This window comes from Heptranchias perlo, chromosome 5 (genome assembly GCF_035084215.1).
Source record: "Heptranchias perlo isolate sHepPer1 chromosome 5, sHepPer1.hap1, whole genome shotgun sequence".
Lineage (NCBI taxonomy): Eukaryota > Metazoa > Chordata > Chondrichthyes > Hexanchiformes > Hexanchidae > Heptranchias > Heptranchias perlo.
Window position 1 is genome coordinate 19,979,238 of NC_090329.1, and position 23,549 is coordinate 20,002,786.

A 23,549-nucleotide genomic window follows, 5' to 3' on the forward strand; every position below is an offset into this window, starting at 1 on the left:
TCTGAAGTCACTTCTGTTACCTCGGCAGTGCTGCGAGGTTATGCGTTCAGTTCATGACTTCAGAGCACTTGATAGGGAGCAGGGAAGGTGGAAAAGATCCATTCCTCAGTGGACAGCCCCATATCGAGCAGCCAAAGAGGAGAGATTGAGTAAAATGGGCCTATACTCTCTGGAGTTTAGAAGAATGAGAGGTGATCTCATTGAAACGTATAAACTTCTTAGAGGGCTTGACAGGGTAGATGCGGAGAGGCTGTTTCCCCTGGCTGGAGAATCTAGAACTAGGGGGCATAGTCTCAGGATAAGGGGTCGGCCATTTAGAACTGGGATGAGGAAAAATGTCTTCACTCAGAGGGTTGTGAATCTTTGGAATTCTCTACCCCAGTGAGCTGTGGATGCTCAGTCATTGAGTATATTCGAAACTGAGACCTATAGATTTTTGGACACTAAGGGAGTCAAGGGATATGGGGATAAGAGAGGAAAGTGGAGTTGAGGTCGAAGATCAGCCATGATCTTGTTGAATGGCGGAGCAGGCTCAAGGGGCCGTATGGCCTACTCCTGCTCCTATTTCTTTTGTTCTTAAAAGAACAGAATAGCTGGGACAGACGCAGTTGCAGGCATTTCAGCGTATTATCCATGACTGACACACTGGCTTACAGGCCCAACAGGAAATGGAATAGAAATAAAGATGCTCGCCAAGAAAGGAACGGTCACTGGTTCCAACTTAAAAATCACATCTGAATTGCAATCTGTTACTCCACTGAATCCACATTTTCCAAGTGCCCTTTCATTAGAAATTGCTGAGGAAGCTATGGGTTTGAAGTGGTTACAGGCATTTCAACAGATTTTGATTTCAGAATCATATTTGGTTCCAGAAAGCCACAAAGATCAAAATGTTATTTTACAGAAATAAACGCTATAATTCAGCTCTGCTGATTTACAAAAGGATTCCAATCCCTCCGGTCTCTGCAAGCCACACATCTCCGATGGCCAAGCGGTAGATCTCTTCTCAAGCTTCATGGACAGTGCTCTTCAACACAAGTTAAAAGGTGTGTGTACAGTCAGCCCTCTGAGTATTCGCACTTCCTTCCTGTGGGAAGGGGTCTAACCTCTTCTCGGCACTCCCCACTACAGCACAACAGACTAGCATATCAGCAGAGTGCTGATCATAGAATTACATAGGATTTAAAGCACGGAAACAGGCCATTTGGCCCAACTGGTCCATGCTGGTGTTTATGCTCCACACGAGCCTCCTCCCACCCCTCCTTCATCTAAACCTATCAGCATATCCTTCCATCCCTTTCTCCCTCATGTGTTTATCTTGCTTCCCCTGAAATGTATCTGTTATTCGCCTCAACTGCTCCATGAGGTAGCGAGTTCCACATTCTCACCACACTCTGTGTAAAGAAGTTTCTCCTGAATTCCCTATTGGATTTATCAGTGACTATCTTATATTTATGACACCTAGTTTTGGACTCCCCCACAAGTGGAAACATCTTCTCTACGTTTATCCTATCGAGACCCTTCATAATTTTAAAGACCTCTATTTGATCACCCCTCAGCCTTCTCTTTTCCAGAGAAAAAAGCCCCAGCCTGTTCAGTCTTTCCTGATAGGCGTAACCTCTCAGTTCTGGTATCATCCTTGTAAATTGTTTTTGCACCATCTCCAGTGCCTCTATATTCTTTTTATAATATGGAGACCAGAACTGAGTACAGTACCCCTCTAAAAAAAAGTTTAACCTAACTTATAATCATAGAATTATACTGCACAGGAGGAGGCCATTCAGCCCATCGTGCCTGTGCCGACTCTTTGAAAGAGCTGTCCAATTAGTCGCACTCCCCTGCAAATGTTTCCCATCAAGCATTTATCCAATTCACTTTTGAAAGTTATTATTGAATCTGCTTCCACCACCCTTTCAGGCAGCGCATTCCAGATCATAACAACTCACTGCATAAAAAAATGTTTTCCTTATGTCACCTCTGGCTTTTTTGCCAATCATTTAAATCTGTGTCCTCTGGTTACCAACCCTCCTGCCACTGGAAATGGTTTCTCCTTATTTACTCTATCAAAATCATTCATGATTTTAACCACCTCTATCAAATCTCCTCTTAACTTTTTCTGCTCTAAAGAGAACAATCCCAGCTTCTCCAGTCTCTGCACATAACTGAAGTCCCTCATCCCTGGCACCATTCTAGTAAATCTCTTATGCACCCTCTCTAAGGCCTTGACATCCTTCCTAAAGTGTGATGCCCAGAATTGGACCCAATACTCCAGCTGGGGCCTAACCATTGATATTTAAAGGTTTAGCATAACTTCCTTGCTTTTGTACTTTATGCCTCTATTAATAAAGCCAAGGTCCCCGTATGCTTTTTTTTTTAAGTGGCCGTCTCAACTTGTCCAGTCACCTTCAAAAATTTGAGGACATACACCCCCAGGTCTCTCTGTTCCTCCACCTCCTTCACGAGTCTGTCTACATCCTCCTGAAGTCTGTTACTATCCTCCTCATTGTTCACTACGCTGCTCTGCTTTTGAATTTGATTCCTCTACAAATGAGGCCCAGTACTTTGCACCTTTCATAGCTCTGATAGTGTTGCTACTTCTAATGATTTGTGAACCTTGCGCCTCTACCCCAGATCAAAACTGCCATGCCAGTTTTTATTCTGAGAGAAAGTTCTGGAAAATAATCATTACTGGTTGAAAAGAATTTTAAAAGCATCAACTTCCAATCTTTCAAAAACAAGCCAATGGCTTTCTGAATTGGTCCAACAGTTACCTCATCCTCTGCCAATACCCAATTAGAGTCTTTCTTGACATCTAACATGTTCTGTTTTAGTGTCCCGCATCCTCTCAGCATCAATCCAAAGGAGGGGGGGGGGGGGAACAAGATTTTTTTTAAATTGTAATAATATTCTGGATATGGGTAAAATCAGAACATTTTGGGGACATTTAATCAGATGGTATGGAATGAAAGTGTCTGTGATGCTGGGACAATAATCAGTTCAACACCAAAAACACCAGGCTCTGTTTTCCAGTGAAAACACTGAAATATCAGATGCAGAAAGGTAGTGGAATTATGAGAACCATCCGGCTTAAATAAATCACAGCTCCGTGCAACCCTATAATTTCCTCTTATAAAGAAATAGACAAAACAAAACAGTTCCATTTTGAGAGAGAGTGAGGCAGATAGTCTACTCACAGCATGATACTCCAAGTTATTATGTTTGAGAAACTCTTGCTGCTTCTCCTGTAGTTCACCAAATCGGAAACGAAATAGATCCAACTCTTGCTGAATAAACCACCGCCTCAGCTCTTCCCTGAGGGCGTGAGGTACAGGGAAACAAAACAAGATCGCTGTAAGTACCAGCTCGCACTCCGAGGTTCAGTAACCAACACTACATAACAGATTAGGGCACCTTCATCACAGACTGTCCCTTCCAGAAACTCTTTTTAAAAATAAAAGTTAATAGGGAAATGATGCTCGGGATTTAGTGGCCACGGGAGGTCATCGCATTGAGCGACAGCAAAAGTGCCTTCGGAATTCTCGAGCAGAATTCCATTTAGGTCTCACTCCCATCTGCCCTGGAGCATCATTTGCTTTACGATCTACAATAGGATATTTAAGTTCCACACTACAAAGGCACAATGCACTTTGACCCTCTATCACTCTCAAAGACAGAGCTGCTGCTCGACAGGTCAAGATAGGGCGCCAATATCACAAGCAAGAGTACACAGTCTGCTCGCTTAAGTGGAGGAGACTCGCTGTTAAGTGATTACTATGCAGGGAGAGGGTCAAACGTGGGCAGAAGACAGAGTGAATCATTGCACCATTTGAGGAAAGAGAGAGAGAGAATTTCACTATACCAAAGCGAGCAGGGTGGGGCTGAGTGTTGGGAGTACCGAAATACTGCGCCATGAAGTGGAGGAACATTTGAGAGTGGACTTGCATCGTATGCCCCCCTACCACGTGGTTAATGAGCAACAACAACTTAACGTAAAACTGTCCCAAGGCGCTTCACAGGTGCGTTATCAGGCTCAAATTTGACACGGAGCCACATAAGGAGATATTAGCACAGGTGACCAAAAGCCTGGTCAAAGGGGTAGGTTTTAAGGAGCGCCTTAAAGGAGGAGAGAGAGAGGTTTAGGGAGGGAATTCCATAGCTTAGGGCCCAGGCAGCTGAAGGCACGGCCGCCAACGATGGAGCGATGAAAATCGGAGATGCGCAAGAAGCCAGAATTGAAGGAGAGCAGAGATCTCGGAGGGTTGTAGGGCTGGAGAAGTGTTACAGAGACAGGGAGGGGCGAGGCCAAGGAGGGATTTGAAAACAAGGATGAGAATTTTAAAATCAAGGCGAGTCAATGTCGGTCAGCGAGCACAGGGGTGATGGGTGAACAGAACTTGGTGCAAGTTAGGATACGGGCAGCAGAGTTTTGGATGAGCTCAAATGTATGGAGCAACATTAGAGGAGTTTGGAAACGTGGAAGCCTGCCCATAACTACGCCCAACATAGAACAAAAACTTTTTTAAATTGCTGGGTTTTTATTTTCTTTGATCGGATTCTAATCCCTCGTGTCTCTGCAAGCCACACATCTCCAACGGCTGACCTTTGAATTTAAACTCACCAAAAGTATTTAGGCTCGAGAGCCAGGGACGACTGAACAAATGGATTCAAAGCCATGCATTCTTTCAGTGTGATCCCATAGCACCTCCTGGTGGTCATTTACTGCTCGAACTGCACAGTACATTTTATTTAAACCACAAGTTTGAATTTATTTTTTATATAAAAGCTTTGCAGTTTTCTTTCTTGTGAATTTCTTACCATTATCACCATGAGCTATTAAGAACAGATTTCTATGCCGGTGTACTGGATATAAAATATTTAGAACTTAATTTAGATGTGGAAGTACAAAGGCCACATAACATTTTTGAAACGCTAAAACCATCACGTGGCTTTCAAAAGCAACTTCAAATTGGTTTTGCAGACTTTACTTGAAAATGTGTGTCGCACTTACGACTGGCAATAAGCAAGACGCAGTATGAAATGAGAGATGTGATCTTTCCTCCTTATTTCATAGTCATCTAACTTCTCTTCACTTGAAACCTAGGAGGGAAGCAGGGAGATAAAAGGACCATTTAAAAGTTAACCAGTAACAAAATGAGACACTGCGATTATACTAAGATCACAAAACAAGGATAGCTAGAAAGCACGGATGGACGTAGAGGGAAAGAAAATAACGGCCCAGATTTTGCTGAAAAAATAACCGTGTCTGAACGACGCTCGCCGTTATTAACGCGCAAATCGCCCAGCAGCGTGTGGCGAGGAAGAGGTACCCCGCGAATTGCAAATCGCCATAAGTTGCTCGCCGATTTGCGCCGCTCCACCATTAGCTTCGCAAAAACAGCATCTCGCCCTCAACCTCCCCGTGAGTTTCATGAAGTTGCTGCATTTGGGCATTAATAGCCCATTAAACTCACCGCAGAAAGTTAAATCTAGTAATTAACAGCGTAAATACTCTTTTAACGGCATGATAATTGTTAACGACTGTCACTCTTCCCCAGAAAGTGAACAATTAAAAATGTGGAATCTCATTCCTTCAGATAATGAATTGTTGGAGATTTTTTTTAAAATGTCAAATTTTAAATTTCAGCTTCTTACTTTTCCGTTCTGTCTCTTAATCCAATCTTTCTTTACCTCTCTCTTTCTGTACCTGTTTCGACTCTAATTCACCCTCCTTCTCAGTCCTTCCTCTGTTTATTTCTCAATCCTTTAATCTCACGGGTTAAGGAGATAGACTGTTGGTCCCATTGTCCACCAAGATCCCAGATGCCCCTTTTCCCTCGCTACTCTGTTATCAGCTCACACTTCCAGCAAGTTATGGCGCAAAATTAAAAAATAAACATGTATGATCGAGTCTAACTAATGGGGAGATGCCGCGAGATGCTCCACTCCGGCAAAATCTGGGCCACAGTTCATAAATTGGATCAGTTATGGAGAATATATCATTTTTACATTTACCCAATTGCTGAGTGGGTAAATTTCCGGCCAAGTGAGGCACTGAGAAATACATACCAAGGACAACCCAGGCTCAATCTCTGCTCTGTGCCGTATAAACCAATTTCAGCCAGAACAACATCAGCTCCCTCCACTTGACGGGGAGAAACGGAATCAACTGGGAACACAAGTGCAAATAGAACCTGTAGAGACTACTACCACCCGTCTTGGTGGTCTCAAAGTTCAAAATGTACCACACACTGCTTTTGTTTCTCAAAAACATCAATCCTTTTCTCTGCAAATGCCCGCATCCTAACTCGCACCAAGTCGCGTTCACCCATCACCCCTGTGCTCGCTGACCTACATTGGCCCCTGGTCCGTCAACACCTCGATTTTAAAAATTCTCATCCTTGTTTTCAAATCCCTCCATGTCCTCGCCCCTCCCTATCTCTGTAACCCCCTCCAGCCCGACAACCTGCCGAGATCTCTGCACTCCTTCAATTCTGGTCTCTTGCGCAGCACCGATTTCCTTCCCTGCACCACTGGCGGCCGTGCCTTCAGCTGCCTAGGCCCTAAGCTCTGGAATTCCCTCCCTAAACCCCTCTGTGTCTCTCTTCCTTTTAAGATGCTCCTTAAAACCTACCTCTTTGACCAAGCTTTTGGTCACCTGTCCTAATATCTCGATGGCAAATTTTGTCTGATAATCGCTCCTGTGAAGCGCCTTGGGATGTTTTACTACGTTAAAGGCGCGATATAAATTCAAGTGGTTGTTGCTGTCTTAAATCTGCCGACATCATCTGCATCCTCTGACAGCCTGTTCCAGACGTCAATCACCCTGTGTGAAGTAATTAAAACTAAACTGCATGTTCACCGTCCCTCGAGTTCCAGTTTGTGCCTGCTCGTTGTAGAGTTTGTGATTATGTCAAATATAGGATTTCCATTCATGATCAAAAATAAGACTTTTGAAAATATTTTTTGAACTTTTGGGAGCAGGTTATTTTACTCCAGGTGATTTCCGGAAGCTGATACTGAGTGGCAAAAATCAGAATTTACAGCAAAGTGGGAGGCCATTTGGCCCATCGCGCCTGTACTGGCTCTCAAAGAGCTATCCATTTGGTCCCATTCTCCTGCCTGTTCGTCATAACCTTTTAAAAGGTATTATGGATTCTGCTTCCACCACTGATGCTGCTAAGGCATCCTATATCCTAACAATCCTGTGTATAAAGAAAAAAATCTCCTACCATCTTTCCTTAGTTCTTTTGGCAATAGTCTTAAACTTAGACCCTCTATTTACCAACTCACCTGCCCGACGGAAATACATTTTCCTGATTTACCTGATCAAAACTTCAATTTTGAATACCTTGATTAGTCTAATGAAAAGAGCCTGTTTCTCTAGGCTCCTCCCTAGAAGATTGAGGGGCGTTCTGATTGAGGTGTTTAAGATGATTAAAGGAATTGATCAGGTTGATAAAGAGAAACTATTTCCTCTGGTGGGGGAGTCCAGAACAAGGGGGCATTACCTTAAAATTAGAGCCAGGCCATTTAGGGGTGATGTCAGGAATCACTTCTTCACACAAAGGGTAGTGGAAATCTGGAACTCTCTCCCCCAAAAAGCTGTTGAGGCTGGGGGTCAATTGAAAATTTCAAAACTGAGATTGATAGATTTTTGCTAGGCAAGGGTATTAAGGGTTACAGAACCAAGGCAGGTAGATGGAGTTAAGATACAGATCAGCCATGATCAAAGTGAATGGCGGAACAGGCTCGAGGGGCTGACTGGCCTCCTCCTGTTCCTATAAATAAAGCCTCATCCTTGGTATCATCTTAGTGAATCTCCTTTATCTCCTCTCCATGCTCTTGACATCCTTGCTCATGCAAGACACCCAAAACAGGACACAAACTCTAACGGTGGCCTAGCCAATGATTTGTATAGGTTTATCATTACCTCTGTTTTTGTACTTCATACACCAATTTATGAAACCAAGATCCCATGTATACTTGGTATCACCACACCCCCCCATATAGCTTTATCAACTTGTCCTCCCACTTTCAAAAAGTGTTACATTCTCAAGCATCAACTTCCCTCTCTTTGACGAGCATAAATATTCAAGCCCCAGCATGATTTAACTTTTATGAAAAGCCGTGTCGCTTGAGGATGAAGTAACTCCCTTATACCGCCTAGCTGCTGCCTCATCACTGGCACAGAGCTCTACCAGCAGAGCTACATTGATAACTAAATGGTATCCATTTGATTCCCAAAGTTGTCCTGCGGTTGGGATAGGTTACTGTCCATACGAAACAGAAAGACAACAGTGGAAACAGAAATCCGTATGAACAGTGCCTGGGGCAGGCTTTGTTCAAAAGAGGAGGCTGAGGGATGACCTGATAGAGGTCTTTAAAACTATGAAGGGGTTTGATAGGGTAAACGTAGAGAAGGGGTTTCCACATGCGGGGGAGTCCAAAACTAGGAGCCATAAATATAAAATAGTCACTAATAAATCCAATAGAGAATTCAGAAGAAACTTCTTTACCCAGAGAGTGGTGAGAATGTGGAACTCGCTACCACAAGGAGCAGTTAACATAGATGCATTTTAAGGGGAAGCTGGATAAACACATGAGGGAGAAAGGAATAGAAGGATATATTGATAGGGTGAGATGAAGTAGGGGTGGGAGGATGCTTGTGTGGAGCATAAACACCGCATGGACCAGTTGGGCTGAATGGCCTGTTTCTGTGCTGTACATTCTTTGTAGTTTCCAAACAGTGGGTACTGTGAAGGAACCCAGAATAAGTCTTTCAATATAGACTGCGGACATTTTCAGGCACCAAAGCTTTCAGGCTACAGGGGTTTTATATTATGATCTGATCATTCTGTAACCTGGATTTAGGGAGGAAATAGTTGATCAACCAACTGGCTCCATCTGTCCCAAAAGTGAGTCACGGTAACTATTTCCTATTTCCACTGGTTGTTTCATACTCAAGGACATAAGTTTGATATTCACCAAAAGAACAAAGTGGTTAAGAGATGGTATTTTTTTGTTAATGCAGAAGGTATTTAGAGCATGGAATTCCCTAACAGAAACATCTCTGTAACCTCCTCCAGCCCTGTAACCCACAGAGATCTCTGTAACCTCCTCCAGCCCTGTAACCCACAGAGATCTCTGTAACCTCCTCCAGCCCTGTGACCCACAGGGATCTCTCTAATCTCCTCCAGCCCTGTAACCCAGAGATCTCTGTAACCTCCTCCAGCCCTGTAACCCACAGAGATCTCTGTAACCTCCTCCAGCCCTGTAACCCAGAGATCTCTGTAACCTTCTCCAGCCCTGTAACCCACAGAGATCTCTGTAACCTCCTCCAGCCCTGTAACCCACAGAGATCTCTGTAACCTCTTCCAGCCCTGTAACCCACAGAGATCTCTGTAACCTCCTCCAGCCCTGTAACCCACAGAGATCTCTGTAACCTCCTCCAGCCCTGTAACCCACAGAGATCTCTGTAACCTCCTCCAGCCCTGTAACCCACAGAGATCTCTGTAACCTCCTCCAGCCCTGTAACCCACAGAGATCTCTGTAACCTCCTCCAGCCCTGTAACCCACAGAGATCTCTGTAACCTCCTCCAGCCCTGTAACCCACAGAGATCTCTGTAACCTTCTCCAGCCCTGTAACCCACAGAGATCTCTGTAACCCCCTCCAGCCCTGTGACCCACAGGGATCTCTCTAATCTCCTCCAGCCCTGTAACCCAGAGATCTCTGTAACCTCCTCCAGCCCTGTAACCCAGAGAGATCTCTGTAACCTTCTCCAGCCCTGTAACCCAGAGATCTCTGTAACCTCCTCCAGCCCTGTAACCCAGAGATCTCTGTAACCTCCTCCAGCCCTGTAACCCACAGAGATCTCTGTAACCTCCTCCAGCCCTGTAACCCAGAGATCTCTGTAACCTTCTCCAGCCCTGTAACCCAGAGATCTCTGTAACCTTCTCCAGCCCTGAAACCCACAGAGATCTCTGTAACCTCCTCCAGCCCTGTAACCCACAGAGATCTCTGTAACCTCCTCCAGCCCTGTAACCCACAGAGATCTCTGTAACCTCCTCCAGCCCTGTAACCCACAGAGATCTCTGTAACCTCCTCCAGCCCTGTAACCCAGAGATCTCTGTAACCTCCTCCAGCCCTGTAACCCACAGAGATCTCTGTAACCTCCTCCAGCCCTGTAACCCACAGAGATCTCTGTAACCTCCTCCAGCCCTGTAACCCACAGAGATCTCTGTAACCTCCTCCAGCCCTGTAACCCACAGAGATCTCTGTAACCTCCTCCAGCCCTGTAACCCACAGAGATCTCTGTAACCTTCTCCAGCCCTGTAACCCACAGAGATCTCTGTAACCCCCTCCAGCCCTGTGACCCACAGGGATCTCTCTAATCTCCTCCAGCCCTGTAACCCAGAGATCTCTGTAACCTCCTCCAGCCCTGTAACCCAGAGAGATCTCTGTAACCTTCTCCAGCCCTGTAACCCAGAGAGATCTCTGTAACCTTCTCCAGCCCTGTAACCCAGAGATCTCTGTAACCTCCTCCAGCCCTGTAACCCAGAGATCTCTGTAACCTCCTCCAGCCCTGTAACCCACAGAGATCTCTGTAACCTCCTCCAGCCCTGTAACCCAGAGATCTCTGTAACCTTCTCCAGCCCTGTAACCCAGAGATCTCTGTAACCTCCTCCAGCCCTGTAACCCAGAGATCTCTGTAACCTCCTCCAGCCCTGTAACCCACAGAGATCTCTGTAACCTCCTCCAGCCCTGTAACCCAGAGATCTCTGTAACCTCCTCCAGCCCTGTAACCCACAGAGATCTCTGTAACCTCCTCCAGCCCTGTAACCCACAGAGATCTCTGTAACCTCCTCCAGCCCTGTAACCCAGAGATCTCTGTAACCTCCTCCAGCCCTGTAACCCAGAGATCTCTGTAACCTTCTCCAGCCCTGTAACCCACAGAGATCTCTGTAACCTCCTCCAGCCCTGTAACCCACAGGGATCTCTGTAACCTCCTCCGGCCCTGTAACCCACAGAGATCTCTGTAACCTCCTCCAGCCCTGTAACCCACAGAGATCTCTGTAACCTCCTCTAGCCCTGTGACCCACAGGGATCTCTCTAACCTCCTCCAGCCCTGTAACCCACAGAGATCTCTGTAACCTCCTCCAGCCCTGTAACCCACAGAGATCTCTGTAACCTCCTCCAGCCCTGTAACCCACAGAGATCTCTGCGCTCCTTCCAATTCTGGCCTCCTGCATATCCCCGATTTTTATCACTCCACCATTGACAGCCGTGCCTTCAGCTGCCTAGGCCCCAAGCTCTGGAATTCCCTCCCGAAACTTCACCGCACCTCTCCTCCTTTAAGACGCTCCTTAAAACCCCTCTCTTTGACCAAGGTTTTGGTCACCTGTCCTAATATCTCCTTACGTGGCTTGGTGTCAAATTTTGTTTGATAACGCTCCTGTGAAGCGCCTTGGGACATTTTACTACATTAAAAAGCGCTATATAAATGCAAGTTGTTTGTGTAGCTTATCTATAAGGAAAGTGAATAAATAGTTTAAAAATAACATTCTTAATGGGTGTGGAGAAAGTGCAGGGAAATTGAACTAAGTGGATAGCTCTTTCAGAGAGTTGGCACAGGCACGATAGGCCGAGTGGCAACCTCCACTGTTACAACATTTGGCGATTTTATATCAGAAAGGGGACAGAGAAAGCTATTGGTGAAATGCCGGAGACAGGGGTACTGATTTTTAAATACAATTAACACAAAATGTTAAATCTTACTCTGTAGGGAAACTTCAGCTTTCGAAGCTCACTTTCCAGCTTCTTGTTATAGGAGTCAGATGCTTTGATGTAACTAACGCCAATATTTTCTATGCTCTTAAGAACTAGAAGAGAAAAAAATATTAATCCAGGCTGCATTTATTTAAATTATTGCAGCAGCTTTTGCTCTAGTTTACAATAGATTTGAACATTTTTAATGTTTCCTGCAAAACAAAAGAGGCAATTGTCAGTCTCTCCCTCTCCCTCTCTCTCTCTTCTCTCTCCCTCTCCTCTCTCTCCTCTCCCTCTCCCTCTCCTCCCTCTCCCTCTCCTCCCTCTCCCTCTCCCTCCCTCTCCTCCCTCTCCCTCTCTCTCCCTCTCCCTCTCCCTCTCTCTCCCTCTCCCTCTCCCTCTCTCTCCCTCTCCCTCTCCCTCTCCCTCCCTCTCCCTCTCCCTCTCCCTCTCTCTCCCTCTCCTCTCTCTCCCTCTCCCTCTCTCTCCCTCTCCCTCTCTCTCCCTCTCTCTCCCTCTCCCTCTCCCTCTCTCTCCCCTCTCTCTCTCCCCTCTCTCCCTCTCCTCTCTCTCTCTCCTCTCTCTCCCTCTCCTCTCTCTCCCTCTCCTCTCTCTCCCTCTCCTCTCTCTCCCTCTCCTCTCTCTCCCTCTCCTCTCTCTCCCTCTCCTCTCTCTCTGCTCTCTCCCTCTCCCTCTTCTCCCTCTCCCTCTTCTCCCTCTCCCTCTTCTCCCTCTTCTCTCTCTCCCTCTTCTCTCTCTCCCTCTTCTCTCTCTCCCTCTTCTCTCTCTCCCTCTTCTCTCTTTTCTCTCTCCTCTCTCTCCTCTCTCTCTGCTCTCTCCCCCTCTTCTCTCTCTCTCTCCCTTCCTCCCTCCCTCAGTCTCCTCTCTCTCTCTCCTTCTCCCTCAGTCTCCTCTCTCTCTCTCTCTCTCTCCCCCTCTTCTCTCTCTCTACCTCCCTCCCTCTGTCTCTTCTCTCTCTCTCCCTCCCTCCCTCTGTCTCTTCTCTCTCTCTCTCTCTCTCCCTCCCTCTGTCTCTTCTCTCTCCCTCTCTCTCCCTCCCTCCCTCTGTCTCTTCTCTCTCCCTCTCCCTCAGTCTCCTCTCTCTCTCTCTCTCTCCCTCCCTCCCTCCCTCTGTCTCTTCTCTCTCCCTCTCCCTCAGTCTCCTCTCTCTCCCTCTCCCTCCCTCTGTCTCTTCTCTCTCTCTCCCTCCCTCCCTCTGTCTCTTCTCTCTCCCTCCCTCCCTCCCTCTCTTCTCTCTCTCTCCCTCCCTCCCTGTCTCTTCTCTCTCTCTCCCTCCCTCCCTCTGTCTCTTCTCTCTCTCTCCCTCCCTCCCTCTGTCTCTTCTCTCTCTCTCCCTCCCTCCCTCTGTCTCTTCTCTCTCTCTCCCTCCCTCCCTCCCTCTGTCTCTCTTCTCTCTCTCTCCCTCCCTCTGTCTCTTCTCTCTCTCTCTCTCTCCCTCCCTCTGTCTCTTACGTTTCAGCCTCTCCACCGCCAAGGTCTCGAAATCCTGCAGCGAGATGTTCTCGGTCGGCGGCTGCTCGTAGAACTGCACGGGGAACGGGTACAGCTCGACCAAGGGGGAGCTCTGCAAGCGGCGCTGGTACTTCCTCGAGAACAGCATCTCGCTCCGTCCAAAGAACAGACACCAAACCGCCCGGGACCTAAGTGCTGCGCCGCCGGCCTCACTCAGCAACTCAAGCCCGGGGAACAAGGGGCGACAGGCCGCAATCTCCCGCCACCCGCGCACAGCCAATCACAGCGCCGCAGCGACCCGCGCTCCTCCCATTGGCCGGGAAACCGGTGAGACCCGCCCAGGAGACGGGCGGAGCGCCTCCTACCGGCCGGAGGACCGACTGACCTAAGGCAGGCAGAGCGCCTCCTACCGGCCGGAGGACCGACTGACCTAAGGCGGGCGGAGCGCCTCCTACCGGCCGGAGGACCGACTGACCTAAGGCGGGCAGAGCGCCTCCTACCGGCCGGAGGACCGACTGACCTAAGGCGGGCGGAGCGCCTCCTACCGGCCGGAGGACCGACTGACCTAAGGCGGGCGGAGCGCCTCCTACGGACCGGAGGACCGACTGACCTAAAGCGGGCGGAGCGCCCTCTACCGGCCGGAGGACCGACTGACCTAAAGCGGGCGCAGCGCCTCCTACCGGCCGGAGGACCGACTGACCTAAGGCGGGCGGAGCGCCTCCTACCGGCCGGAGGACCGACTGACCTAAAGCGGGCGGAGCGCCTCCTACCGGCCGGAGGACCGACTGACCGAAGGCGGGCACAGCGCTTTCTGCCGGCTGGAGGACCGACTGACCTAAGGGGACGCACTGCCACCTGGCGGTCGAAGGTCTCACTGACCGAAGGCGGGCGAAGCGCCACCTGTTGACTGGAGAACTGTCTGAAGACCGTTCCCCGTCCTGCGGCCGGAGGACTGACGGGGAACGGTCGCAGCGCCACCTGCAGACAGGAGGACTGACGGGGAACGGTCGCAGCGCCACCTGCAGACAGGAGGACTGACGGGGAACGGTCGCAGCGCCACCTGCAGACAGGAGGACTGACGGGGAACGGTCGCAGCGCCCACCTGCAGACAGGAGGACTGACGGGGAACGGTCGCAGCGCCACCTGCAGACAGGAGGACTGACGGGGAACGGTCGCAGCGCCACCTGCAGACAGGAGGACTGCTGCACGCCGCCCCGTTGCCCGGAGGCTGAGCACCGGCCAGAAACCAGTGGAGTCGCCAGAGAAAAATAAAACTGCAAATGTCGGTCTGCTGCTGAAAAAGAGTTAATTTAATATTTCCAGGTTGGGGGCGGAAGTGAAAAAGGAAGGTAGATGAGCGCTTTATAAGTAAAATGCAAAATACTGCAGATGTTGCAAATCTGAAATTAAAGGAAAGAATGTAGGGAAACAGACAGCAGGTGAATCAGCATCTGTGGAGAAGAACTTGTGTTTAGATAGCATCCGTAAGACTCAGTGCTCTTCACAGCCAATGCTTCTGAAGTGTTCTAATAAAGATAAACACAGCAGCCAATTTGCAAAGGTCCCACAAACAGCAATGAGATAAATGACCAGATAGTCAAAAAAATCCCCAAATTAAGAATAGGGGTGCAACAAGCAGCATTCCAGATATCCTACAAAAGACAGGCAGAGTTGGGATCTATGTGAGTTCCTGCTCTGATTTGTTTCCCACATTTGACTTGGACAAAGTGTGTTAAATTAGACAATAAATTGTTGAGGTTTGAGAGCAAGTTCATCCATGGGCGGCTGTAGATGGAGCACTACTCTAAGAAGAACCAGCAGGCCCATAAACCATTCAGGTGAGAGGTGAAATACAGAGGGACTGCACATGAGGAAGAGATGACCGGGGACCTGAAAATGTTGAAAACATCAGTAAAGTGGGTACATGGTGGACAGAGAATTTAGTCGAGATAAGATTACACAAAATAAGGGCTCATGGGGTTGAGGGTAATATATTGGCATGGATAGAGGACTGGTTAATGGACAGAAAGCAGAGAGTAGGGATAAACGGGTCCTTTTCAGGCTGGGAGGCTGTAACGAGTGGGGTGCCGCAAGGATCGGTGCTTGGGATATAGACAGGTTAAGTGAGTGGGCAAGGAGGTGGCAGATAGAGTATAATGTGGGGAAATGTGAGGTTATTCACTTTGGTAGGAAAAATAGAAAAACAGAATATTTTTTAAATGGTGAGAAACTATTAAATTTTGGTGTTCAGAGCGATTTGGGTGTCCTTGTACATGAAACACAGAAAGTTAACATGCAGGTACATTAAGCAGTTAGGAAGGCATGTGTTATGTTGGCCTTTATTGCAAGGGGGTTGGAGTACAACAGTAAGGAAGTCTTGCTGCAATTGTCCATACTCTCTGGAGTTTAGAAGAATGAGAGGTGATCTCATTGAAACATATAAGATTCTAAGAGGGCTTGACAGGGTAGATGCTGAGAGATTGTTTCCCCTGTCTGGAGAGTCTAGAATTAGGGGACATAGTCACAGGATAAGGGATCAGCCATTTAGGACTGAGATGAGGAGAAATTTCTTCACTCAGAGGGTTGTGAATCTTTGGAATTGTCTACCCCAGAGGGCTGTGGATGCTCAGTCATTGAGTATATTCAAGACTGAGATCGATAGATTTCTGGACTCTAGGAGAATCAAGGGATATGGGGATCGGGTGGGAAAGTAGAGTTGAGGTCGAAGATCAGCCATGATCTTATTGAACGGTGCAGCAGGCTCAAGGGGCCGTATAGCCTACTCCTGCTCCTATTTCTTATGTTCTTATGAGACAGTTGGTCTTCAGAAAGAAAGAAAGAAAACAGGTTGCAGTACCACCTCCAACCCTAGAGGATCCAAAGAAGACAGGGCACAGTGATAACCAGGACACAAGAGAAGTTGAGAAGAAAAAGGCTGTCATGTCACTTGCAGCCTAGCTGAGCCAAAAGCAGATCAACAAACTCAGCACAGACCAGGGATCAGAACCTGGGGCCTTCCCGGCCTGTGTGCCGCAATACCACATCAGGTGAGCCTTAGTTCGGATAGCTGGAATCTCTCATTTTAATATCTTCAGATACTCAGTTCACTGAGGAATTGTAAAGATAGATTCTTAAGTTTTCTTCATTAAACGATAATGTTGTCTCTGGATTACCTCAATATTTTTAAGTCCAAAGGAAATATTGTAATCATTTGGTTACAATTATAATCAGCTAGTTCTTCAAGAAGCCCCTAATACCTGGCTTTAATTACCTGGACTATTATAACTCAGTGCTATTTTAACTAAAACCAGGTTTGGCAATAAGGATAAAAGGAAATCTGTTTTTAAAAGGAACAGTTATTAGTGAAGCGCCTTGAGACGTTTTACTACGTTAAAGGCACTATATAAATGCAAGTTGTTGTTATGTTTCTCCAAACTGCCCTAAACAAGCACCTTATATGCTAAATTCACGAATCCCATGCTTAAAGCAGGTAGCTGCGCTCAAAGAGAGCCTGAATTGTAGATAAGGTGACAACATTGCAGCCCTGATTCACCAACTCCTGCTCCCTTCAAGCGTAGCTCCCTGCCCATACACAAGGTGCAATTGATGATAATAGGTTCAAGAACTGTCCAATCCCTTCCAGCCAACCCTCTTGGTTCCATCATTTTTGCAACGTGTTGGAAAGCCTGACGTTGAAAGTTGTGAAGAATTCACAAACCTTTGTACAAAAGCTGTGCTCCATTTGCTTCTCGCGTGCAAGTTAAAAAAGTATTGCTGACATACTGGAAAAGTAGAAAACCACCTCTAATCTTTTCCAAACACTTGAAATGTCCAATTTTGAGAATCGGGTTACAATCACGAGGACAGTCAACCTTCTCTGGAAATCAACGTCAAAACAAAACACAGATGTAGATCATGGCTTTCTGTCACATCCGTGCGGTTCCAGGAAAATCTCACTGTGCAAGTCAGGCATCTATGCTCATTTCCGACTGCAATCAGTCTGTACTCAGTGGGATGAGTGAATTGCCATTGCTGTAACATGTGTGTCATTTTTGTTTCTACGTTGAGAGTATTAGCAAACGTGTGATGACATCAATGATAAAAATATGCTGACTCCTCTGGCAAACTTTCCTTTTGTTAGCACTGGAAAACACAATGATGGGAGAAGGGGGGAGGGAATAGGGAAACAGATGAACAGTTTAAGCCACTCCCTTAAACATCTGCAGTTTTCAATGTTAAATTCATGGAGCAACTGGGCATCCAAGACTGAAAGTCCAAAGGATTTTGCAGTCCACTCAGAGAGAGCCAATATGCTGAGCTGTTCCTATGTGTCAGTGGGCGCCAAGCCACTGGAATTCCCATAAGCGGTTATTTCCTGACAGGAGATGAGCTGAGCATCTCTGCCTCTCTCCTGCACACAGGACACCAAGAGCCCAGCTCCCCCTGCCCGCACATGCGCAGTCATCCCTCTCCGCACCGCCCCGCCCCTCCCCTCCCCTCACTCGCGCGTGCGCAGCGCCGCCGCGCGACTGTTTCCGGTTCCGGTTGCGCCAGTTGTCACGGGTTACGGAGCAGGTTCGCGGCGGCGGCGCTGACCCGGATCCGAGGCCGAGGGGGATGCTCGAAACCGGAGGGGAGCGGGAGTGAAGAGGTGAGAGAGGAGGAGGAGGAGGAGGAGGGATCTGCCCCTCTGTCCGGGAGGGAGGGGGGATCTGCCCCTCTGTCCGGGAGGGGGGATCTGCCCCTCTGTCCGGGAGGGAGGGAGGGGGGATCTGCCCCTCTGTCCGGGAGGGAGGGAGGGGGGATCTGCCCCTCTGTCCGGGAGGGAGGGGGGGGGGATCTGCCCCTCTGTCCGGGAAGGAGGGGGGGGGATCTGCCCCTCTGTCCGGGAGGGAGGGGGGGGGGATCTGCCCCTCTGTCCGGGAGGGAGGGGGGGGGGATCTGCCCCTCTGTCCGGGAGGGAGGGGGGGGGGATCTGCCCCTCTGTCCGGGAGGGAGGGGGGGGGGGATCTGCCCCTCTGTCCGGGAGGGAGGGGGGGGGGGATCTGCCCCTCTGTCCGGGAGGGAGGGGGGGGGGATCTGCCCCTCTGTCCGGGAGGGAGGGGGGGGGATCTGCCCCTCTGTCCGGGAGGGAGGGGGGGGGGGATCTGCCCCTCTGTCCGGGAGGGAGGGAGGGGGGATCTGCCCCTCTGTCCGGGAGGGAGGGGGGGGGGATCTGCCCCTCTGTCCGGGAGGGAGGGAGGGGGGATCTGCCCCTCTGTCCGGGAGGGAGGGGGGGGGGATCTGCCCCTCTGTCCGGGAGGGAGGGAGCGGGGGATCTGCCCCTCTGTCCGGGAGGGAGGGAGGGGGGATCTGCCCCTCTGTCCGGGAGGGAGGGGGGGGGGATCTGCCCCTCTGTCCGGGAGGGAGGGAGCGGGGGATCTGCCCCTCTGTCCGGGAGGGAGGGGGGATCTGCCCCTCTGTCCGGGAGGGAGGGGGGGGGGATCTGCCCCTCTGTCCGGGAGGGAGGGGGGGGGGATCTGCCCCTCTGTCCGGGAGGGAGGGGGGGGGGATCTGCCCCTCTGTCCGGGAGGGAGGGAGGGGGGATCTGCCCCTCTGTCCGGGAGGGAGGGAGCGGGGGATCTGCCCCTCTGTCCGGGAGGGAGGGAGGGGGGATCTGCCCCTCTGTCCGGGAGGGAGGGGGGGGGGATCTGCCCCTCTGTCCGGGAGGGAGGGGGGGGGGATCTGCCCCTCTGTCCGGGAGGGAGGGGGGGGGGATCTGCCCCTCTGTCCGGGAGAGAGGGGGGGGGGGATCTGCCCCTCTGTCCGGGAGGGAGGGAGGGGGGATCTGCCCCTCTGTCCGGGAGGGAGGGGGGGGGGATCTGCCCCTCTGTCCGGGAGGGAGGGAGGGGGGATCTGCCCCTCTGTCCGGGAGGGAGGGAGGGGGGATCTGCCCCTCTGTCCGGGAGGGAGGGAGGATCTGCCCCTCTGTCCGGGAGGGAGGGAGGATCTGCCCCTCTGTCCGGGAGGGGGGGGGGATCTGCCCCTCTGTCCGGGAGGGAGGGGGGGGGATCTGCCCCTCTGTCCGGGAGGGAGGGAGGGGGGATCTGCCCTCTGTCCGGGAGGGAGGGAGGGGGGATCTGCCCCTCTGTCCGGGAGGGAGGGAGGGGGGATCTGCCCCTCTGTCCGGGAGGGAGGGAGGGGGGGATCTGCCCCTCTGTCCGGGAGGGAGGAGGGGGGATCTGCCCTCTGTCCGGGAGGGAGGGAGGATCTGCCCCTCTGTCCGGGAGTGGGGGGGGATCTGCCCCTCTGTCCGGGAGGAGGGGGGGGGATCTGCCCCTCTGTCCGGGAGGGAGGGGGGGGATCTGCCCCTCTGTCCGGGAGGGAGGGGGGGGATCTGCCCCTCTGTCCGGGAGGGAGGGGGGGTGGATCTGCCCCTCTGTCCGGGAGGGAGGGAGGGGGGATCTGCCCCTCTGTCCGGGAGGAAGGGAGGGGGGATCTGCCCCTCTGTCCGGGAGGGAGGGAGGGAGGGGGGATCTGCCCCTCTGTCCGGGAGGGAGGGAGGATCTGCCCCTCTGTCCGGGAGGGAGGGAGGATCTGCCCCTCTGTCCGGGAGGGAGGGAGGGGGGATCTGCCCCTCTGTCCGGGAGGGAGGGAGGGGGGATCTGCCCCTCTGTCGGGGGGAGGGAGGATCTGCCCCTCTGTCCGGGAGGGAGGGAGGGGGGATCTGCCCCTCTGTCCGGGAGGGAGGGAGCGGGGGATCTGCCCCTCTGTCCGGGAGGGAGGGGGGGGGGATCTGCCCCTCTGTCCGGGAGGGGAGGGGGGGGGGGGAATCTGCCCCTCTGTCCGGGAGGGAGGGGGGGGGGATCTGCCCCTCTGTCCGGAGGGGAGGGGGGGGGATCTGCCCCTCTGTCCGGGAGGGAGGGGGGGGGATCTGCCCCTCTGTCGGGAGGGAGGGGGGGGGATCTGCCCCTCTGTCCGGGAGGGAGGGAGGGAGGGGGGATCTGCCCCTCTGTCCGGGAGGGAGGGAGGGAGGGGGGATCTGCCCCTCTGTCCGGGAGGGAGGGAGGATCTGCCCCTCTGTCCGGGAGGGAGGGAGGGGGGATCTGCCCCTCTGTCCGGGAGGGAGGGAGCGGGGGATCTGCCCCTCTGTCCGGGAGGGAGGGGGGGGGATCTGCCCCCTCTGTCCGGGAGGGAGGGAGGGGGGATCTGCCCCTCTGTTCCGGGAGGGAGGGAGGGGGGATCTGCCCCTCTGTCCGGGAGGGAGGGAGGGGGGGATCTGCCCCTCTGTCCGGGAGGGAGGGAGGGGGGATCTGCCCCTCTGTCCGGGAGGGAGGGAGGATCTGCCCCTCTGTCCGGGAGGGGAGGGAGGGGGGATCTGCCCCTCTGTCCGGGAGGGAGGGAGGGGGGATCTGCCCCTCTGTCCGGGAGGGAGGGAGGGGGGATCTGCCCCTCTGTCCGGGAGGGAGGGAGGGGGGATCTGCCCCTCTGTCCGGGAGGGAGGGAGGGGGGATCTGCCCCTCTGTCCGGGAGGGAGGGGGGGATCTGCCCCTCTGTCCGGGAGGGAGGGGGAATCTGCCCCTCTGTCCGGGAGGGAGGGGGGATCTGCCCCTCTGTCCGGGAGGGAAGGAGGGGGGGGGGGATCTGCCCCTCTGTCCGGGAGGGAGGGAAGGGGGGGGATCTGCCCCTCTGTCCGGGAGGGAGGGGGGATCTGCCCTTCTGTCCGGAGGGAGGGAGGGGGATCTGCCCCTCTGTCCGGAGGGAGGGAGGGGGGGATCTGCCCCTCTGTCCGGGAGGGAGGGAGGGGGGATCTGCCCCTCTGTCCGGGAGGGAGGGAGGGGGGATCTGCCCCTCTGTCCGGGAGGGAGGGAGGGGGATCTGCCCCTCTGTCCGGGAGGGAGGGGGGGGGATCTGCCCCTCTGTCCGGGAGGGAGGGGGGGGATCTGCCCCTCTGTCCGGGAGGGAGGGGGGGGGATCTGCCCCTCTGTCCGGGAGGGAGGGGGGGGATCTGCCCCTCTGTCCGGGAGGGAGGGGGTGGGATCTGCCCCTCTGTCCGGGAGGGAGGGGGTGGGATCTGCCCCTCTGTCCGGGAGGGAGGGAGGGAGGGGGGATCTGCCCCTCTGTCCGGGAGGGAGGGGAGGGAGGGGGGATCTGCCCCTCTGTCCGGGAGGGAGGGAGGGGTGGGGGATCTGCCCTCTGTCCGGGAGGGAGGGGGATCTGCCCCTCTGTCCGGGAGGGAGGGAGGGGGGGGGGGATCTGCCCCTCTGTCCGGGAGGGAGGGAGGGGGGATCTGCCCCTCTGTCCGGGAGGGAGGGAGGGGGGATCTGCCCCTCTGTCCGGGAGGGAGGGAGGGGGGATCTGCCCCTCTGTCCGGGAGGGAGGGAGGGAGGGGGGATCTGCCCCTCTGTCCGGGAGGGAGGGGGGATCTGCCCCTCTGTCCGGGAGGGGCGATCTGCCCCTCTGTCCGGAAGGGGGGATCTGCCCCTCTGTCCGGGAGGGGCGATCTGCCCCTCTGTCCGGAAGGGGGGATCTGCCCCTCTGTCCGGGAGGGGGGATCTGCCCCTCTGTCCGGGAGGGGGGATCTGCCCCTCTGTCCGGGAGGGGGGATCTGCCCCTCTGTCCGGGAGGGGGGATCTGCCCCTCTGTCCGGGAGGGAGGGAGGGGGGATCTGCCCCTCTGTCCGGGAGGGAGGGAGGGGAGATCTGCCCCTCTGTCCGGGAGGGAGGGGGGATCTGCCCCTCTGTCCGGGAGGGAGGGAGGGGGGATCTGCCCCTCTGTCCGGGAGGGGGGATCTGCCCCTCTGTCCGGGAGGGAGGGAGGGGGGATCTGCCCCTCTGTCCGGGAGGGGGGATCTGCCCCTCTGTCCGGGAGGGTGGGAGGGGGGATCTGCCCCTCTGTCCGGGAGGGAGGGAGGGGGGATCTGCCCCTCTGTCCGGGAGGGAGGGAGGGGGGATCTGCCCCTCTGTCCGGGAGGGAGGGGGGGGGATCTGCCCCTCTGTCCGGGAGGGAGGATCTGCCCCTCTGTCCGGGAGGGAGGATCTGCCCCTCTGTCCGGGAGGGAGGATCTGCCCCTCTGTCCGGGAGGGAGGGAGGGGGGATCTGCCCCTCTGTCCGGGAGGGAGGGAGGGGGGATCTTCCCCTCTGTCCGGGAGGGGGGATCTGCCCCTCTGTCCGGGAGGGTGGGAGGGGGGATCTGCCCCTCTGTCCGGGAGGGAGGGAGGGGGGATCTGCCCCTCTGTCCGGGAGGGAGGGAGGGGGGATCTGCCCCTCTGTCCGGGAGGGAGGGGGGGGGGGATCTGCCCCTCTGTCCGGGAGGGAGGGAGGGGGGGGGGGATCTGCCCCTCTGTCCGGGAGGGAGGATCTGCCCCTCTGTCCGGGAGGGGGGATCTGCCCCTCTGTCCGGGAGGGAGGGAGGGGGGATCTGCCCCTCTGTCCGGGAGGGAGGGAGGGGGGATCTGCCCCTCTGTCCGGGAGGGAGGGAGGGGGGATCTGCCCCTCAGCACGAGGGAGGGTGGGGGGATCTGCCCCTCAGCACGAGGGAGGGAGGGGGGATCTGCCCCTCTGTCCGGGAGGGAGGGAGGGGGGATCTGCCCCTCTGTCCGGGAGGGAGGGAGGGGGGATCGGCCCCTCAGTACGAGGGAGGGAGGGGGGATCGGCCCCTCAGTACGAGGGAGGGAGGGGGGATCGGCCCCTCAGTACGAGGGAGGGAGGGGGGATCTGCCCCTCAGTACGAGGGAGGGAGGGGGGATCTGCCCCTCAGTACGAGGGAGGGAGGGGGGATCTGCCCCTCAGTCCGAGGGAGGGAGGGGGGATCTGCCCCTCAGTCCGAGGGAGGGAGGGGGGATCTGCCCCTCAGTCCGAGGGAGGGAGGGGGGATCTGCCCCTCAGTCCGAGGGAGGGAGGGGGGATCTGCCCCTCAGTCCGAGGGAGGGAGGGGGGATCTGCCCCTCTGTCCGGGAGGGAGGGAGGGGGGATCTGCCCCTCTGTCCGGGAGGGAGGGAGGGGGGATCTGCCCCTCTGTCCGGGAGGGAGGGAGGGAGGGGGGATCTGCCCCTCTGTCCGGGAGGGAGGGAGGGGGGATCTGCCCCTTAGTCCGGGAGGGAGGGAGGGGGGATCTGCCCCTCTGTCCGGGAGGGAGGGAGGGGGGATCTGCCCCTCTGTCCGGGAGGGAGGGAGGGGGGATCTGCCCCTCTGTCCGGGAGGGAGGGAGGGGGGATCTGCCCCTCAGCACGAGGGAGGGAGGGGGGATCTGCCCCTCAGCACGAGGGAGGGAGGGGGGATCTGCCCCTCTGTCCGGGAGGGAGGGAGGGGGGATCTGCCCCTCTGTCCG

General features: G+C 53.8%; 2 protein-coding genes across 4 annotated transcripts in view; one reads left to right on the forward strand and one right to left on the reverse strand.

Annotated features, from left to right (window-relative positions):
* The window catches only part of prim2 (DNA primase subunit 2), a 204,283-nt gene extending 190,707 nt beyond the window's left edge, over nucleotides 1–13,576 (reverse strand). The window contains exons 1-4 of the mRNA XM_067984052.1: nucleotides 13,241–13,576; nucleotides 11,777–11,880; nucleotides 5,009–5,097; nucleotides 3,195–3,312 (exon numbers count right to left, since the gene is read on the reverse strand). Of these exons, the coding sequence (XP_067840153.1) occupies nucleotides 3,195–3,312; nucleotides 5,009–5,097; nucleotides 11,777–11,880; nucleotides 13,241–13,388 (459 nt within the window). The 5' untranslated portion in view covers nucleotides 13,389–13,576. The remainder of the gene's footprint in view (nucleotides 1–3,194; nucleotides 3,313–5,008; nucleotides 5,098–11,776; nucleotides 11,881–13,240) is intronic.
* A 4,223-nt stretch (nucleotides 13,577–17,799) lies between these two features.
* The window catches only part of rab23 (RAB23, member RAS oncogene family), a 60,526-nt gene continuing 54,776 nt past the window's right edge, over nucleotides 17,800–23,549 (forward strand). For all 3 annotated transcript variants that reach the window (XR_010962869.1, XR_010962870.1, XM_067984053.1), the window contains exon 1: nucleotides 17,800–17,891. The gene's annotated coding sequence lies outside the window, so the exon portion shown is untranslated. The remainder of the gene's footprint in view (nucleotides 17,892–23,549) is intronic.